The sequence below is a fragment of the Bombina bombina genome, chromosome 3 (genome assembly GCF_027579735.1).
Source record: "Bombina bombina isolate aBomBom1 chromosome 3, aBomBom1.pri, whole genome shotgun sequence".
In the NCBI taxonomy this organism is placed as follows: Eukaryota; Metazoa; Chordata; class Amphibia; order Anura; family Bombinatoridae; genus Bombina; species Bombina bombina.
The window spans coordinates 88,725,920-88,741,775 of record NC_069501.1 but is presented as its reverse complement, the minus strand read 5'-3'; the positions used below and the strand labels follow the sequence as shown (position 1 = coordinate 88,741,775).

The window sequence follows — 15,856 nt, the reverse complement described above, 5'->3', positions numbered from 1 at the left end:
CAGGTGCACTTCTGAGACGTAGATGAATGCATATGGTGAGCCAGCGACAAGAAACATATGTGCTTAGCCACTTAATAGCCCCCATTAGTGCATTTCTGCTCATGAGCCTACCTAGACATTCTTTTAAAAAAAAGATACTAAGAGCACAAAGCAAATTTGATTACAGAAATAAAATTAAAAATAAAATTGCATGCTAAACCAAGAGTTTTGAATAAACTGTCATGTCTCTATAATACCAGCTATGACAGTAAAATCCCGGCTAGGGAGAAACCCTTTTTGTAGATAAAATTGAGGCTATTAAAAAAGTTCAGGCTTTCTTAATTAAATGCAGTAAAGAATTTTTTTTTTTTATTCTTTCAAAACGAAAGAAAGGTCAGCGCTGAAAATACAATGTGCAACAAAGTTATAATCTATTGTATTTTATTAAAAATGACAATTAAAGTATATTTTTGTATTCGTGAGCATCACAAATTTAAAACAGTACACATAAAAAACAGTAATAGAAGAATACTTGTACTATGTGTATAAAATAAAGCGATGGTCACAGCAATAAGAAGTGTCAGTAAAACTGCAGATCACGATAGGATCACCAGCTGGCCACTCTGAGTAAATCCTATAGTGATCCTATTTATTGTCACATTTTTAGTAAAATACAATTAATTCTAACTTTGTTGCAGATTGTGTTTTCACGGCTGTCCTATCTTTCATTTTGAGATATATAATAAATACTAGCCCTAAAGCCCGTGTACACCGGCCAAAATTCCCATCGACTTGGATCCCCTCTCCTTCCCTCCTTCCCCTTCCCTGCCACTCTCAACTTTTTTTTTCTGTAGTGCAGCGGTCCCGCCCGCTCCCGCCCCCTCGTGGCACCCCCCATTAAACCCCCTCTTGCCTCCCACCCGCTCTCGTTCCCATTGTGGCACCCCCCACTAACACCCCCTTGCCCCCCCACCCACTCCCGTCTCACCCCTCGAGGCCCCTCCCGCACCCCCCTCACGACACCCCCTGCTCGCTCCAGCCCCCCCATGGGTTTTTTTATACTTTTTTTTTACTTAAAGGGACATGAAACCCAAAATTTCTCTTTCATAATTTAGATAGAGAATACAAATTTTAACAACTTTCCCTCTTACTTCTATTATTTAATTTGTTTCATTCTCTTGGTATCCTTTGTTGAAGCAGCAGCAATGCACTACTGTGAGCTAGCTGAATGCATTGTGTGAGACAATAACATGAGGCTTTTATTAGCAACCACCAATCAGCAGCTTCTGTGGCTACTTAGGTATCCTTTTCAACACAGGGCGTCAAGAGAACAAAACAAATTAGATAATAGACGTATAGTGGAAAGTTGTTTAAAATCACATGGAAAAAAAATTGGGGTTTCATGTTCCTTTAAAATATTTTAGAAACTGTTGTACATTTTTTAAAAGTGGACTCTTTTAATACCAAATTGCTTCATGAATTGCAAAATTAGAAGTGTTTGAAAATAATCTTTTTAGTAAATATATAATTAATTCTTTGGGGCCTATCTATCATGCTCCGAAAGGAGCTTGACAGCCCGTGTTTCTGGTGAGTCTTCAGACTCGCCAGAAACAGCAGTTATGAAGCAGCGGTCACAAAGACCGCTGCTCCATAACCCTGTCCACCTGCTCTGAGCAGGCGAACAGGAATCGCCACAATTCAACCCGATCGAGTACGATCGGGTTGATTGACACCTCCCTGCTGGCGTCCGATTGGCCGCGAGTCTGCAGGGGGCGGCGTTGCAATGCTGAATACGGAGAGCGTATTGCTCTCCGCATTCAGCGAGGTCTTGCGGACCTGATCCGCACTCTCGGATCAGGTCCGCAAGTCCTTTGTTAAATAGGGGCCTTAAACTCTATTTCACAGTTTGAAATAGTTTGGGGGAAAAAGTTTGCTGTTCTCAAACTGTAGGCCGGTAGTAAAGCTCGGCTTTGTGAGACAATCAGCTATTTTACTAGTAGAATAAAAACAATGCACCAACATTAGTTGTAGCAGTCTTGTAAACTCAAGTTGTATGATCTTTATCTACGACTAAATGTATGACTATGCCAAGCCTCAGATGTTATTATATTTAATAAATACAAGTAAGAGACAATTAAAAAAAAACACTCCTCTAACAATTGTAAATACATTCTGACAATCACATACACATACAGTATTCAATTAAAATACAATAATTATGCCTTGAGAGTACACTAATAATATTACATTTAAATGTAATAATAAATATTTTATTACAAATGTAATAATATTAAATTATACAGTAAATAACAATAATTTGCAATTAAATTATATTAGATATTTATTTTCATTTTTTTTATTTATAATTTACAATATTGAATCTTTAAAGTATTATTAATATTATATATTTTTTACAAATATTTTTATTGTATTTAAATGTATTTGGGTTTCAGCTGTATCCTGGCTACTAAATCAGTTTACAAACTGTTTTCAAGTGGTTTTGCAAAAGTTTAAAATGATTTAAAATAGTCAAATAAAATAAAGCTGATGGAAGTCTGCTGACAGAGAGGCTAAGCAGGGTAATTTCAAAGTTGGACCGGGTTATTTTTTAATTTATTTATTTTTATTTTATTTTTTGAGAATATCTATACATTGTCCCACATTTATCTAATCATATTTATTCAACATCAGACTTCTTCCAACATTGTGGATAGAGGTCCCCTAAATTATCTGATGGACCATATTTTCTCCTGGCCTTGTTTAATATGCCTCTAAATACAGACATGTAGTCACAATTTACCATGTGTACTGAATATTTTACATTGACCATGTGTATATCTTAATATTATTTGTAAAAACACTTGACAAGCCCCAACACCCCATCCAAAACCAATCCTTACAATAAATAAATAAATAAAACAGGCCCTCTAGTATAAATTAAAAAAATATATATTTTATTTGGCAAACCAACCTCCTATACTTGAAATTATTTCTTAAAGAAGTCCCTATTTTATTTAAACTCAATCATAAGTTTATTTATTTCAGACATTTTTTTTAATGTATCCTTACTTGAACTTTTATTCAAAATTTAAAAGCCACCATTACTTAAAGGGACACTGAACCCAATTTTTTTTCATTCATGATTCAGATAGAGCATGCAATTTTAAGCAACTTTCTAATTTACTCCTATTTTTAATTTTTCTTCGTTCTCTTGCTATCTTTATTTTAAAAGCAGGAATGTAAATCTTAGCAGCCAGCCCATTTTAGGTTCAGCACCATGGATAGCACTTGCTTATTGGAGGCTGACATTTACCCACCAATAAGCAAGCATAACCCAGGTTCTCAACCAAAAATGGGCCGGCTCCTATGCATCACATTCCTGCTTTTTAAATAAAGATAGCAAGAGAACGAAAAATAATTGATAATAGGAGTAAATTAGAAAGTTGTTTAAAATTGCATGATCTATCTGAATCATGAAAGAAGAAAAAAATGGGTTTAGTGTCTCTGTTAAGCATATTAGTTTGATCTACACCTGTGCAAAAAAAGCTCTATAATTGAACAACATTATAAAGTGCATTAAAATTACTCAACATGGAAACAAAATTAATGTTTTATGAATAATGTGTAGTTTCTTTTTAAAACCATTTTATTGCATAAAATTATTCAGTAAATGCACGGTGCAACAATCTCATTATCAATGCTGAGGAGATAGCACGACAATATGTTTTTATGAATCACATGGAAGTTATTGTTAACGTTCATAAAAAAGAGAGTGACTCAAGAAGTAATGGATATTGTGTTAGAAGTGAGGTTATTCTGGGTCACAGCAGCTCTGGAGAATCAGGTTAACCAACTGCACAAAACAATTCACAATATATCACAGGGAACATTAAACCACATAGTGTTTCTCTAACAATATAAAAAATATAATTAATTTAACAGTGCTCATCATAAAGGTTTTAGAAAGTCTTGGTTAATTGTTATAATGACGTATGCACTATTTAAATATAAAGAAGACTCATCAGGCTTAGTATAGCAGGTTCTAATTTCTGATGAAAGAATATAACGTAGGTAAAAGCCTTTTATAATTACTAATAGAACCAGACATATTAAAAAGGAATAGTTAAAGAAAGATAGAATTCTAAGATAACAAGAGTTATTTTAATTCACAATACATTTCCAGGAACTATTTTTTTTTTTCTGAACAGGGATGAGTTTCTGACATCAAGGAATGCAATTTAAGGGCTTATTCACTATATTCAGCCACACTTAGTGAAATTTGACTTATGAAGACAGTTAAAAGACAACTTATTCTCAGAAAGTTGACTTGTTAAAAATGAATTTCCCTTAAATAATATGTTTTATGGTTATCTACCTCTTTAAAAGCTGGTAAATCAGTCATTTTAAAGCACAAATTGGGCTGGACTGGGAATAAAAAGCAGCCCTGGAAAATTTGAAGACCAGCCCTATTTTCCGTTGACTCAGTATAATGGGCACAACCAATTTTTCTCAAAGGGGATTACAGGGATTCTCCTTCCACCTATATTTTTTTCCAGAATTATTTTATATTAGTTAGTATTAAAAAAGTTTGTATTAAAAAAAAAGTTCCAGACTGTTATATAGGCACCCTAGTACCCAATTGCATCGATTAATCACCCCTTTCCATCCCCACTGCTGCAGACCAATGGGAAATCTCCTGGTATCCTGGTAGGCCAATCCAGCATTGCAAATTATTTATTGTGTATTGTAGCAGTTTCAGAGACTTTCAGTTTATCTCATTTATGTAACAAAGTTTTACATGATATCTATTTCATGGCAAGCTACAAGTAGAACGTTTAAATTTCTGTACCTGATACTGTCAGTCTTGCGCTGTTGCTCTGACGCGTTTCACCTGTGTATTTGTGCCTTATAATGCATCGATAATTGTTTAATCCATCTTCATTCTGAACATCTGAAATATACAAGGCTCCCGTGGATGTAATGAGAAATCTAGATCCTAAAATAAATGAAAAAAAAAGAACATTTAATTATTTTTCGTTAAAATAATAGTTTGTCATATCTTGAAATTTATCATTTACCAGTTTTTGTTTGTTTGTTGACATAGATAGGATACATTAATCTGTAAATGACTAATGGACAGACAAAAAAAGTTCCTGTGTAATTTTTTTTAATTTTTATATTTTTTGTTATACTGTAGCTCGTCAATTAAAATAGTACAGAACAGAATTACTGCGCTACCTCAGTATCTTGATATATATATAGCTCACTGCTGAACGATTGTGGAGTAACTATCTTTTTGTCTTTAAACATTCTTAATAATATAATTGTGTTATTCTAAAAATAATCACAATTTTTATTAGCAAAACTTGAATACAAAACATTCACTCTCATACCATATATGTTAGTCACCATGTCATACAACAAATATAAACATTCTATTAGTTATTAGTTAAAAACTTCAACACTTCTTAGATTGGGAGGCAAGTATGATTCAACCAATCAGATGCTGTGTTACCCAAGCCAATCATTTCACAGGACTGCTTGATCCCAGCTCCTTGCTGCTCATTGTTAAGGAAGTTTTGTTGAATATTTATGCAGTTTTGCTTAAACCAGTGTACAGCAGATCACAAAAACAAAATAACTGCATTAATTTGATCTGACATACCCTTACTGAATTGTTACTGCTAATTTTATTGTAGTTAAAATTGCCCTTTGACAATGAGCAGCCGGAAACCACAGGCATGCACCCCATTGAACTGAATAGCCAAGGTAATATTCTAGATGCCTACCTAGGTATCTCTTCTACACAGAATATCATGGAAATTAAGCAAATTTGATAATTGAAGTAAAATGGAAATTTTTTAAAAATGATGTTTTGTCTGAATCACAAAATAATTTGTGGGGTTTCATGTCCCTTTAATTTTCAAATGTAATGTACAATTTTTGTTTTTGGGAAAAAAAATTGTAGTAAAAAAATTTGTAGTAAATTTTTTTTTTTTCCCAAAAACAAAAATTGTACATTACATTTGAAAATTAAAGGGACATGAAACCCCACAAATTATTTTGTGATTCAGACAAAACATACCATTTTTAAAAAAAATTCAATTTTACTTCAATTATCAAATTTGCTTCATTTCCATGATATTCTGTGTAGAAGAGATACCTAGGTAGGCATCTAGAATATTACATGGCAGGAAATAAGTGCTGCCATCTAGTGCTCTTGCAAATAGATAACATTCTTGCAAAACTGCTGCTATATAAAGCTCCAGAAATGGGCCGGCTCCTAAGCATACATCCCTACTTTCAACAAAAGATACTAAAAGAACGAAGAAAATTTGATAAAAGAAGTACATTAGAAGGTTGTATAAAATTGCATGCTCTATTTAAATCATGAAAGAAACATTTTGGGTTTCATACCCCTTTAATGTATGTATATAACTTACTTGTCCCTTTAAGCAGCATGGGTTTACATAAGCATATAGACACATGGGAAATAAACAGGCTTTAACAGGACATTTCACACACTGGTATAGTTTACATCTACTCTGTAAGTTTATGCTAGCAGTGTTCTCCACAGACAAATGTGCTCAGCCTGGTGGTATTATGAAGTAGCTGGGTGGGCGCAGGGTAATATAACAACATTAAGTTACTTTTAAATGTTACTTAAACTATCCAAAGCACATAATAATTTGGCTTATATTGATTTAGTGATAATTTGTGCAAAATTTAAAAAAAAAATAATAACAAAAATGTATTATTAGCTAATTGTATCTTAAATTTTAACCGGGTGGCCAGTAAAATCAGCTGGGTGGTGCATCTATTAAATAGGTCCTGGGGAGAACACTGGTTAGTTTTGTATGAAGAAACAGAACATTCATTTTAAATATGTCAGAAACATGGGCTTATACAAACAGTCATATACCATGTTCATTAGCAATACGACATACTCCAAAATGAGAACTGACCCTCTGATTCCTAAGATTTTTGTGTACAATTTGTTCGCTTAAAGGGACACTGAACCCAATTTTTTTTCATGATTCGGATAGAGCATCCAATTTTAAGCAACTTTCTAATTGACTCTTATTATCATTTTTTTTCCGTTCTCTTGGTATCTTTATTTGAAAAAGCACATCTATGGTTCAGCATCTGGGTAGTGTTTCCTCATTAGTGGGTAAATGCAGTCACCAATCAACAAGCACTATCCATGGTGCTGAACCAAAGATGGGCAGCTGGTAAGTTTACATTCCTGCTTTTTCAAATAAAGATACCAAGAGAACAAAGAAAAATTGCTAATAGGAGTAAATTAGAAAGTTGCTTAAAATTGCATGCTCTATCTGAATCATCTGAATTTGGGTTCTGTATCCCTTTAAGTTTACTCATCACTCTATGCAACATAATGATTGGTGAAGCCAGAGAGATTGTTCCTAGCTCAGTGTATCTAGGGTACTGTACGCCATATAATTCATATACAGGTAAATAGAAGGCATGGGCAAATGTCAGAATTTGTATCCTTAATAGGTAGAACCCTTGATGTCTACTGTAGCGTTCAGATGTTTATACACAAGGACATTTACATCCAAATACTTCATTTTGAATAATGATCTCAATACACTTACTTTAAAGTCTATAAAAATCAACATTTCAATGTTAATATTCAAATAGCACATGGAAAACATTTAAAACTTGTTTAAAAAAGATGAATGCGGCCAACATTCATTATTATAAACAAATATTCCAAAATAAAGGAGTACAGGGGTCATGTTCCTAATTTAACTAGCGGCTCAGGCCCTTCTGATGGTCTGGATTATCCCTAGCTAAATAAAGGTAAAAAATGTGCCAGATAAAATTGCCAGAAAAAGGTTGCAAACATAAATACAGGTAGCCCTCAGTTTACGCCGGGGTTAGGTTCCAGAAGGAATGGTTGTAAATCGAAACCGTTGTAAATTGAAACCCAGTTTATAATGTAAGTCAATGGGAAGTGAGGGAGTTAGGTTCCAGGCCCCTCTCAAAATTGTCATAAGTAACACCTAATACATTATTTTTAAAGCTTTAAAATGTAGACTTTAAATGCTAAACAGCATTATAAACCTAATAAAATAATCACACAACACAGACTTCACTTGCATTTTTCTGCAAACAGTTCTTTCTATGCATTTCAATCTGGACTGATTTATAGACAGGAAGATCTTGTTCCTTTGAAATCTGCTCAATAGCTCAGGTCTGGTTAAACTGATTATTTTCCGCTTGCTTGGCTTTGCTGCAACACAAGCGGACAGCTCCACCTACTGGCTATTTTAATTAATGCACTGCTTCTCAATGCTTTTCAATAGCAGTCACATGACTGGAAAAAAAGGTTGTTATTCTGAAACGGTGTAAATTGAACCGTTGTAAACCGAGGGCCACCTGTATAATGTTATTTTGTTTATACAATAGAGGCATGGTTTTTACACAAAATCTAACTAATGCATTACATAATACACTCTTTCCATGCCACTTTGATATTATGTTATTTTAGTTTCCTTGTCTGATATCTTCAAATATAATTAATTGTGACAGAATCATTTTTTTGAAAAACATTTGATGAGATAAAGGATCTATTTTCTAAATTCTATATAGCTATTTCTATTCAGGCAACTTACATGCCCTATTCGCTAATGATAAATAGCACTACAGCTCTGTATTACTGTGGGCAATGTGTTCCTTCGCACTTTGGCAGCTAAATGGTTAAAAGAGCAATGTATTGTCTATAAATCCCAATTGGGTTTTCAAGTAAACTTGAGTGCTTTATTTTTTTTTAGATAACGCCTTTACTACCCATTCTCCAGCTTTGCACAACTAACATTGTAACGTTCAAACCTCTAAATTTCTGCCTGTTTCTAAGCCACTACAGACAGCCACTTTTCACATGCAGTTTTATTATTTTTTCGCATCAAGACACTGCTAATTCATGCGTGCCATATAGATAACATTTTGCTCACTCCCGTGGAGTTGTGCAGGACCCAGAACTAATTGGCTAAATTTAAAATCTGTAAATAGCCCTGAGATAAGGAGGCAGTCTGCAGAGGCTTAGTTACAAGGTAATCACAGAGGTAAAAAGTGTATTCATATAACCGTGTTTGTTATGCAAAACTGGGGAATGGGTAATTAAGGGATTATCTATTTTTTTACAAATAAAAAAAAATTGGAGTAGACTGGACCTGTAAAGGGACATGAAACCTAATTTTCTCTTTCATGATTCAGACATAGCATGCAATTTTAAATAACTTTCCAATGTATTTCTATTATCTAACTTGTTTAGTTCTCTTTGTTGAAAAGTATACCTAGGTAGGCTCATAAGCTGATGATTGGTGGCTGCACATATGTGCTGTTTTTCATTGGCTTTCAGCTAACTTCCACTAGTGCATTGCTGCTCCTTCAACAAAGGATACCAAGAAAATGATTAAAATTGAATAATAGACGTAAATTGAAAAGTTGTTCAAAGGAACAGCAAGTCAAAATTACATTTTCATGATACTGAGCATGCAATTTTAAACAACTTCCCAATTTATATTTACACTTTTTGAGTCACCAGCTCCTACCGAGCATGTGTCAGAATTCACAGAATATATGTATATGCATTTGTGATTGGCTGATGGCTGTCACATGATACAGGGGAAGTAGAAATAGACATAACTAAAAAAAATCTACTATTCTCTTAAAATTCAGACTAAGTGCTATTGCGTTGGCTTGTTATCATGCATGTGTTGAATATGCTAATCTACTGTATTTACTGATTCTTTAAAATGATATGATCTGTCTGAATCATGAAAGAACATTTTTGGTTTCATGTCCCTTTAAAGGGATTGTAAAGTCAAAATCAACTTGTATGATTCAGATAGAGCATGTCATTTTAACACACTTTTAAATTCACTTCTATTTTCAAATGTGCTTTATTCTCTTGGAATGCCTTGTTGAAAAAGAATACGCACATATGCTTAACTAGTGGGAGCTAGCTGCTGATTGGTGCCTGCACACATTTGTCTCTTGTGATTGGCTAACTAGATGTGTTCCTCTAGCTGCCAGTAGTGCAATGCTGTTCCTACATCAAAGGATAACAAGAGAATGAAGCACATTTGATAATAGAAGTAAATTGGAAAGTTATTTAAAATTGTATGTTCTATCTAAATCATGAAATAAAATGTTGGGGCTCATGTCCCTTTAAATAGATTTCAAAAATTAAGTGTCTGTTTTTCACACATATGTAAAATCAAATGTACTTCACTGCTTGAAACATTAATTCATTTCTACCTTCGTATGGTTATGCATCACGTAGCTTACTTAATGATTTAACAATCCGCTCTTTGAGGCCAATAATTGTCAAATATGTTTTTAAAGAGAAAGTCATATTCCCGAATAGAAGAAGACTCATTACAACTGACAGGTTGCCATCTGTAACAAACCCTTAGTGGTAAGGATTTTGTGTACTTCAAAAACACGTTTAGGAATACGCCAGCATGGGGAGCGATGGGCACTTATTGCCTGTCGATCTTTGGAAGAATTATATTCTCTCGACACGTTTAATTTAATCATTTTGGCATTGCAGCTACAAAATCTAATTTTTTTTTTCGACTCGCCTCCTTAACATGCTAAGTGCAGATTTTCAAAGCGACTTTTCTTTTTTCTCCAGAGAAATGTACATTAAGTATTTTTAGCCACAAATTGGAGAAGGTGGATTTATAAACAAAGCCATGAGTCTTATAAAAATGAAAATGTTATTATCGTGTTATATAGCAATCAGAAGTCACTGTTGGCTTTACAAAATTGTTTAAAATCAGCAACAAAGGACTTCTAGAGATCAAAAGCAATTATACATTTTAAGTAATTGCATATACTTTTGCCCCAGTGGTAATTTAGAGGCTAACAAGAAGAGCAGACAGATAGCGCAGCATGCTAAAGCACTGTGGTTGAGTTCTGTAGCAACCCAAGGGTTGCAGGTTCGATCCCCGGCAAGGTCCACTCAATCTTTCATCCTTCCGCGGTTGTTAAAATGAGCAGCGCCTTGAGACCCTTACAGGTGATTAGCCGTGCTTTACAAGTTCCTCATACATACAATAAATTAAACCTATTAGTGAAATCGCAACTCATAAGTTTCTGAATTCACAAAGATCTGCACTTGCTTCTGGTTACAACCACTCTCCATTACAGTCAATAGTAGGGATGGGCGAATTTGTTGCTATTCAAATGTTTTTGTAGAAATTAGATTTACATAATCGAATGTTAAGAACGAATATTCTTAAAAATTCTATAATCGAATGCTATTTACAGTTTTCGAATATCACTTTCGAATTTGAATGTTCATAATTAGATTGAATGTCCACATTCAAAATTTCAAATGTATCATTAGATTTAACAAATACTATTCAGAAGTTCAATAGTTCATCTGGTAGGGAATTTAGTAAATTGATACATAATAGATACAAATATATAAATTTGAAGGTTTCTATTTTGAATATCGCATAATTTGAATATTACATTTAAAGAAAGCATTAAAATAACTATTGGGAGCTAGCTGAACACAGAAGGTGAGCCGATGATAAGATATATGTGCAGTCACAAATTAGCAGCTAGCTCCCAAGAGTTCATTGCTGCTCCTGAGACTATCTAGGTATGCTTTTTTAACAAAGGATATCAAGAGAATGAAGCAAATAACATAAAAGAAGTGAACTGGCAAGTTGTTTAAAAAAATGTTCTATCCAATCATAAACGTTTATTTTTTACTTTACTGGGCCTTTACAAAAGTTCACTCTAACATAAAGTAAAAAGACAATACAATAGCACTTTGCATTTTAAATGAACAGATTTTGTTTCTGATATTTAAAAATGTACTTCAATTAGCCAGCCCCCTGTATCATAAAACAACCGTTACCAATCACAGGCTTATTTACATACAGTATACGCTGTAAACCCTTGCACATGCTCAGTAGTAGCTGGTGCCTCAGAACATGAGCATATAAAATGAATTTAAATGGACCTAAAACCAAACATTTTTCATTTATATTCAGATAAAACATACCATTTTAACCCTTTAATGACCAGCAACATACCCTGTACATCGCTGGTCTTTCTATGGGGTTGCTTTTTTTATAGCGCAGTCTCACCATAAGTGGCAAGCCCGCGCTATTTAAGGAAGTTAGCAGGAGGGAAAGTATAATAGCTTGGTCTTGCCGCTCACGACAAGAACCACCTTATTATAAACAGACAATGAAACACAAATTGTTTTCTTTCATGATTTAGAAAGAGTATGCACTTTTAAACAGTTGTCTAATTTACTTCTATTATCTAATTTGCTTTATTCTGTTGATATCCTTTGCTGAAAAGCATATCTAGATAGGCTCAGTTGCTGATTGGTGGCTGCACATAGATACAATTTAGAATTTTAGATAATAGAAGTAAATTGGAATGTTGTTTAAAATTGAATTCTCTACCTGAATCACACAAAAAATAAATGGGTTTAGAGTCCCTTTAATGGCCACCGATGTACAGGGAATGTTGCGGTTGTTAAGAGGTTAAACAACTTTCAAATGTACTTCTATTATCAAAGTTTCTTTATTTCTTGTTATCCTTTGTTAAAAAGCAGGTAAGTTCAGGAGATTGCATGTGTCTGCATTACTATATGGTAGCCGTTTTACAACAATGTAATAATATAACATATATATTTACTGGGAATAGACCGCAATGTAAAGGCAATTTCCAGTGCCTTTTTTTTTCCAAAACACCCCACGCCCACTCACTTTAGACCCCAAAAATGGCTTTTTGCAGTTATTGCATTAAAAAATAAAGATACTACTATCTTTATAGTTTAATAAAATATATCACACTGTATTGTGGGGGCATTTTGTGGACATTTATAAAATGAATCAGAGATCTGATCTCTGGCTAATTTTATAAGCACCAATTGCTACCGCAAACTCGCTGTAGCAATAGCCAGCTACTTGTAATGGCTGGTTATTTATCGCTCGCTCGCAAACGGTAAATTAGCGCTCCACTTGTAATCTAGCCCTAAATGTGTTAAGGTCATAAAACAAGTTCCTAGTATCTCCTACTTTAGTTCGATTAATGAATAGCAGCAGCGTGCTGTACGTGACTTTTGTCAGTATCTGGCTTATTTCTTTTCTTCTGTACAGACAAATTAGCCGTCAGATATAGAGCAAAACCATTAAGTAATAGCCCCAAACCATTAGTAAAAACAACAGAACGCTATAGCTATCTCTAAACAATAAACAACATATGACAGCACTTTATATAAATTGGTTGCTCATTACACACCTAATGAGTAAATGCATTTTATTGAATTTGTATCACACTTGATCTTTTGAGCAAATATATAAACTTCATGGATAATTAACAGTTATCCTTTAAGTTCTCAACCAAGCTCAGCATCTCATCCCTTGACCACAGGAGATATAATCAGTCAGTGTGAGTCATTTCATATATTGTTAAATGGACATTAAAGTCATTTTTACACATAAATCAGAAAACGATTGCTGCACTGCAAAAGATCTGCAAACAAAATAAAGCCTAGATTATAAGTGAACAGCAATAGTTAATGAGCTGTGCATTAATGGGCTCCCAGAATGACGAGCCAATCAAAGTGGGAGGGAGCTTTGACCCTGCAGAGGAGGACAACCCATAGTTAGGTGGCTAGGGGTGGGACTTGGTAATGGTAAGGATGAAGCTTGGCGTAAATATTAGCAGAAGCGAGGTCGGTCAGTTAGTGATCTCTGATAAGCTCCCCTGTCTCCTACCTGTGTTATTTTTAATGTTGCAGGGTGAATGCCCTCTCCAGCCACATTGTTTGTACCATACATGCACTGTCTTTACAGCCGAGGTTTTAAAAATACTGGAGATTTTCTTGAAGAGAGGAGTGACAGAGTTAGAGCTTCCTATTGGGCTGGAGTTGTTATGATTGTGTCAGCTAATAATGGAGGAAGGGTATAGTGATTTATTTCTGAACTTTTCCTAAAATGATTTGTATAACTATTTTATAAGAATATGTGAAAGTTATAATATTGTTTAATAAAGCTGCAGTCATGTTGTTTAACTCAGTATGGTGTGTGTCTGTTATTAGGGTTAATAAAGCCAATAAAAAATAATAACAATAACAGGGCAATAAAAAAGTAAGAGAGGAAGGAATATGTGGGAATGGTTAAATTATAGGTGTGTTAATGAGAAAGGACTATTTTATTTCAAGTTGTTGTTGTGCTCAAGTCTGCACTTTCATGTTTTCTGCAATTAATAATTTTAGTACAGCCCCTTGTAATAATGACACAAAAACAAGCGGTAAATTAGTCTATTGCACAACCAAAGGTACTATTTGAAAACTCAGAATTCATTTTTATTGCTTGCTATTGTGGAGTTTAACATACCTTATTATACAATAGAAATACATGAAAAACTTCACTACCTAAAAATCTTTTTTGTGCTTCACCTGCGCAATAAATTTATTGAGACTTAAGATGCTGTTATATTTATTTAATTGCTGCCCCTGGTGTTTTAAAAGGGGGCCGGGGGGGGGGGGGGGCACATGCCATACCTATATGATGACACTTCCTCACTTGTGTCCCCCAAATGTGAACCTTACTCCATGACCTGTGGCTAAGCCTGTGGTTCCTGAGCGCTCTGACACTAGTCTGTGACAAGCTGTGAGAGAACAGGCACCCAACCCCAGAGCTGGATGAGGTGTATTATAAGTTATCTGATGTAAATAATATGATTCTTATATAACTATCAGGAAGCTAGGTACTACGTAGTATAGTGGAGTTCCCACCTGTTGATACCCCCCACCCTTCAATGGCTACTACAAAAAAAAATTACAAACAAAAGAAAAAGAGGTTTTGGGTGCACAAATAATTTCCTTATAAAACTTAACTTTTATTGTTTATACTAAGAATCTAATACTTGAAGTGATAAGCTCTTTTTAAAGAGAAGTCAATAGCCCCTAAAGGAGCTATACAACACTAACCCTTCAGGTGACAAATAAGTGCTTTATTTAGAAGGGGAGTCTGCATGAGCAGACGAAAGAAAAAATAGAAAAAAAATCTGAAAAAAAATATGTCACTGGCAGAGTCAAGAAAGGATTCCCACCTTTTCCTGTTCCATAGCTGGAAATGTTGGCATCAAGTGGGGACACCCCTGAAAGACCTCCAGAGACCACAAAATTAAAGGAAAAAAGCAAAGTAATAAGCTGATATCATGTTGCTGACTCTACATAGGCCTTTTTCCAACCAAAAAGCTGTAACAAAGATAATTAAAAAGCATGGTGAATTTAAATAGAGCAGCGACCAATCGGAAACAACCAGCTTTGTTCCGAGAAGTCGTTGCTATCTTCAGCACACCAAAATAACACAAATGGGAGAGAGGCAGCAGTTCTCAAATAGGGGCGCTGAGACGTACATCATGGCGGCCAATAAAAAGAGCGCCAGCATCCTCCATAGGATTGCAGGTGCAGAACTCAAATAAGTTCCCATTCAGGTCCACTCAAACTATTTCTTTTAAACAAGTAAAATAATGCCTACCGGCACTATAGAAGTATATAGCAAAAATATAAAAGAAAAAGTGGTCTGTTCATATTAAAAACAAAACAAAACATACAGACATCATGAAGGAGTTTTGATTACTATTTATTATACAGGTTTTTGTAACATTTATCGCGTTACCTGTTCATTATTTTGCTTTTTTTTTTTTTAAATGTTTGGTCTCTGGAGGTCTTTAAGGGGTGTCCCCACCTGATGACGACGTTTCTAGCTATAGGCCAGGAAAGGAGGGGACATCCTTTCTTGACTCTGCCAGTGAGTCAGTGGCATATTTTTTCTGATTTTTCTTTTTTTCTTTTTTTTTC

General features: G+C 34.5%; 1 protein-coding gene across 1 annotated transcript in view; it reads right to left on the bottom strand.

Moving 5' to 3' along the window:
* Positions 1–15,856, bottom strand: part of DSCAM (DS cell adhesion molecule) — a 717,945-nt gene that overhangs the window by 521,150 nt on the left and 180,939 nt on the right. The window contains exon 3 of the mRNA XM_053705914.1: positions 4,829–4,968. Coding sequence (XP_053561889.1) covers positions 4,829–4,968 — 140 coding nt within the window. The remainder of the gene's footprint in view (positions 1–4,828; positions 4,969–15,856) is intronic.